At 60.9% G+C, this 2,856-nt stretch overlaps 1 protein-coding gene across 1 annotated transcript in view; it reads right to left on the reverse strand.

Annotated features, from left to right (window-relative positions):
• Window positions 1-1,339: 1,339 nt before the first annotated feature.
• LZTS1 (leucine zipper tumor suppressor 1) overlaps window positions 1,340-2,856 on the reverse strand; it is a 3,974-nt gene continuing 2,457 nt past the window's right edge. Inside the window, exon 3 of the mRNA XM_009640559.1 lies at window positions 1,340-2,005. Coding sequence (XP_009638854.1) covers window positions 1,340-2,005 — 666 coding nt within the window. The remainder of the gene's footprint in view (window positions 2,006-2,856) is intronic.

A 2,856-nucleotide genomic window follows, 5' to 3' on the forward strand; every position in this document is an offset into this window, starting at 1 on the left:
CCCCCCCAACCCTGGGACGGGGCTTCCCAGGTTCGTGCCCAGCTCGTTAGTGGGTAAACAAACATACTGCAGTAAAAATACCATTGCACTAGCACAAAGTGGGCCTGGCTGGAGACCTCCACCCCAGCGAGCTGGATGCCGGCTGATTCTCTCCCAGCCCCTGCCGAGCTGCAGGGGGACAGGAGAGTCACCGCTGGATGTGCGGTGGAGCCTTGTTATCTGCTTGGGGGTGGCAGAGGAAATTTTAAGAGCTGGCATAGAAAACAAAATGGAAGTGGGGGGTTTTAACCAGCTCCTGTCGATGGGATCCCGTGAACATAAGGGCACGGGAGGGGGATAAGGCAACCGGGGTTCCCGGGAGGGACAGGCGCAGCAAGCGAGAGCACGTGGGGTTGTGGGGCAACCACAACCCATTTTCCCCTCAATTCCTCGGGTCAGACTGTGGCTTGGAAATTTCTCTTAATTCTTAAATCCAGTCGCCTGTCTGGCAGCTGTAGGAAAGGGACACCGAGTCCTCGTCCGTCAGATCGGGGAACGCTGGGCTCCCGTGGCTGCACAGGTCCAGGGAGGAGGCACGTGCCGGTGCGGCCGTGGCCAAGGGATGGGATGGGTGTGGGTGGGCTGTGCTCGTTAGTGAAAGGTGATTTTGGTGGGGGTGTTGGCTGTAGCGAGAGGTGTGTGTGTGTGTGTGCACAGGTAGGGTCCTTCCTGAGGCTCTACAGCAGCCGAAGGACGGGAGAAGTGGACGTGCAGCCTGCGCCAGCGGCGGGAGGTGGCTCCTTGGTCCCACGGCGCCCTGGAGATCAGCACCGACCGGAGGAAGGTTAAGGAGGTGCGAGAGCAGCACAGAGCTTCCTCCGGGGGAGCGGCTGGAAATGTGCCCTGGCCGATTCCTCTCAAAGGGCTGCGGTGTCCCGGGATCCCTCCGAGCCTGGAGCAGAGCATCCCCTGGGAGTTTTGCATCATCTCATTACCCGACGGGAGATTATTTTCTGAAGTCCTGTTCCCTGACCGCCCCCATCGCCAGCTTCTCAGTCCTACCAGGGGGCAGAAGGGGCGCTGCCAAGGCGGCAGCGGGGGCGAGGGGGGAGCTGCTGGCACGTCACCATTGGCACGAGTTGCTTGTTCACCTCTGTAACACGACAGGCAGCGGAGGGCATTGCCGCGGTGCGAGGCGGGGAGGGGAGAAGGGCTGGGGAGCTGGCCAGGCCACCAGCTCTGCTAATAAATACATGGCTCATCTGAACTGTACAAGGCGCGGGCCGAGCTGCAGGGCAGCGCTTCTCGCCTGGGAGAGGCGCCCGCCCCCGAGCTGCAAGGAGGAGAAGGCAGACCTGGCTCAGATCTCGGTGGCGATGATGTCCTCGTAGGGGACGTCGGCGCCGGGTATGTCCAGCTCGATGGGCTCCTTGCCGTCTTCCCCCGCGGCGAGCTGCTGGAGCATCTTCTCCAGGTTCTGGTTCCTCTTGTACATGTGTAGGTAGCTCTGCTGCAGCTGCTTCTGGTAGTGAATCACCTTCTCCTTTTCCTCCTTCCACGTCTGCCGCTCGTGCTGGAAGCCAGACGTCATCTGCTCATTGTTGTCCCGTTCAGCCTTCAGCTCTGCCCTCAGCCTCTCCACCTCTCCCTGCAGGGCTTGAGCATCGTCCACCATGGCGCAGGGCCTGGCCACCTCCCGGGCTTCGCTCAGCTGCTCCTTGAGGATGGCGAGCTCCGTCCGCAGGTCCACGATCTCCTGCTCCAGCAGGTTCACTTTCTCTCTCAGCAGCTCGGACTCGTTTTTCTTGCGCTGGAGCTCATTCTCACACACCTCCAGCTCCATGGCTTTGGTGCGCAGGGAGCCCTCCAGGTCCTGGGTCTTCATCTCCAGCCCTTCCATCTTCACCCTCACCTCCTTCAGCTGAGCCTTCAGGCTGAGGATCTCGGTGGTCTTGGTGTTGAGCTCCGTCTGGGACTCCTTCAGCTGCTGCTTCAGGAGGGAGATCTCCCCCGACTTCTGGCACACCTGGGGGGAGGGATGCAGCACCCGAGTTAGGGTTGTGCCTCGGAGAAAGCCCACAGCACCCATGGGACCCCATGCGAGCCATGCTGGGCACAGCCAGCGTTCGGCATGTGGAGACCCTGACCATGAAATCCTACACAGGGTGATGCCCCAGCTCTCGGGGTGGGGGGGGGGCCTGGAGGGGACCCCATGGTCTCCATGCATCGACACCCCTGCTGACATGGAGGGTGGCTTGTGAGCAGCCAGGAGGATTTAAGGAGCTGACACACCTTGGCTGAGGTGTGGAACCAGATGGCGTGGAGGAGCGCTCATCTCCATGCCCCGTCCGACACGTTTGCTGAAACCACTGCTGATGGCTCGCGCAGTCAGTTGGACTGGCTGAGCTCGTTCCTCGAGCAGACACCCAACTGCACCCTGAAAAATCACAGCAGGGAGCACAGCCCATAAATCCCGCTGGAGCATCCCGCTGGAGCCTAGAGCACGGCCGGTACAGCCGCTCCTGGAGACAGCTTTTGAGGGTTCAGCATCCAGCTGATGGATGGGACCCCGTAGCTGGAATTTCAGTCGGGCTTGCAAACAGCCTGGAAGGGTGGCTCGAAAATGCCCATTCTCCATAGAGAAACCAAAAAGCGATACGGGAAATCCCTGCGTGCGAGGGAGCGGAGGGGAGCCCCGCGCAGGGCAACAGCGATGCTGCTCCCTGTGCAGCTGCGGTGAAACGACACCGGTGTCCGTCACTCGGGCTGTTACTCAGTGAGCGGGCTTGCTTCTGGATTTCCAGCACTTTCATAGAATCATAGAGTGATAGAATGTTTTGGGTGGGAAGGGACCCCTAGAGGTCCCCCAGCCCAACC

This window comes from Egretta garzetta, unplaced genomic scaffold (assembly GCF_000687185.1).
Source record: "Egretta garzetta isolate BGI_Z169 unplaced genomic scaffold, ASM68718v1 scaffold296, whole genome shotgun sequence".
Taxonomy (NCBI): Eukaryota; Metazoa; Chordata; class Aves; order Pelecaniformes; family Ardeidae; genus Egretta; species Egretta garzetta.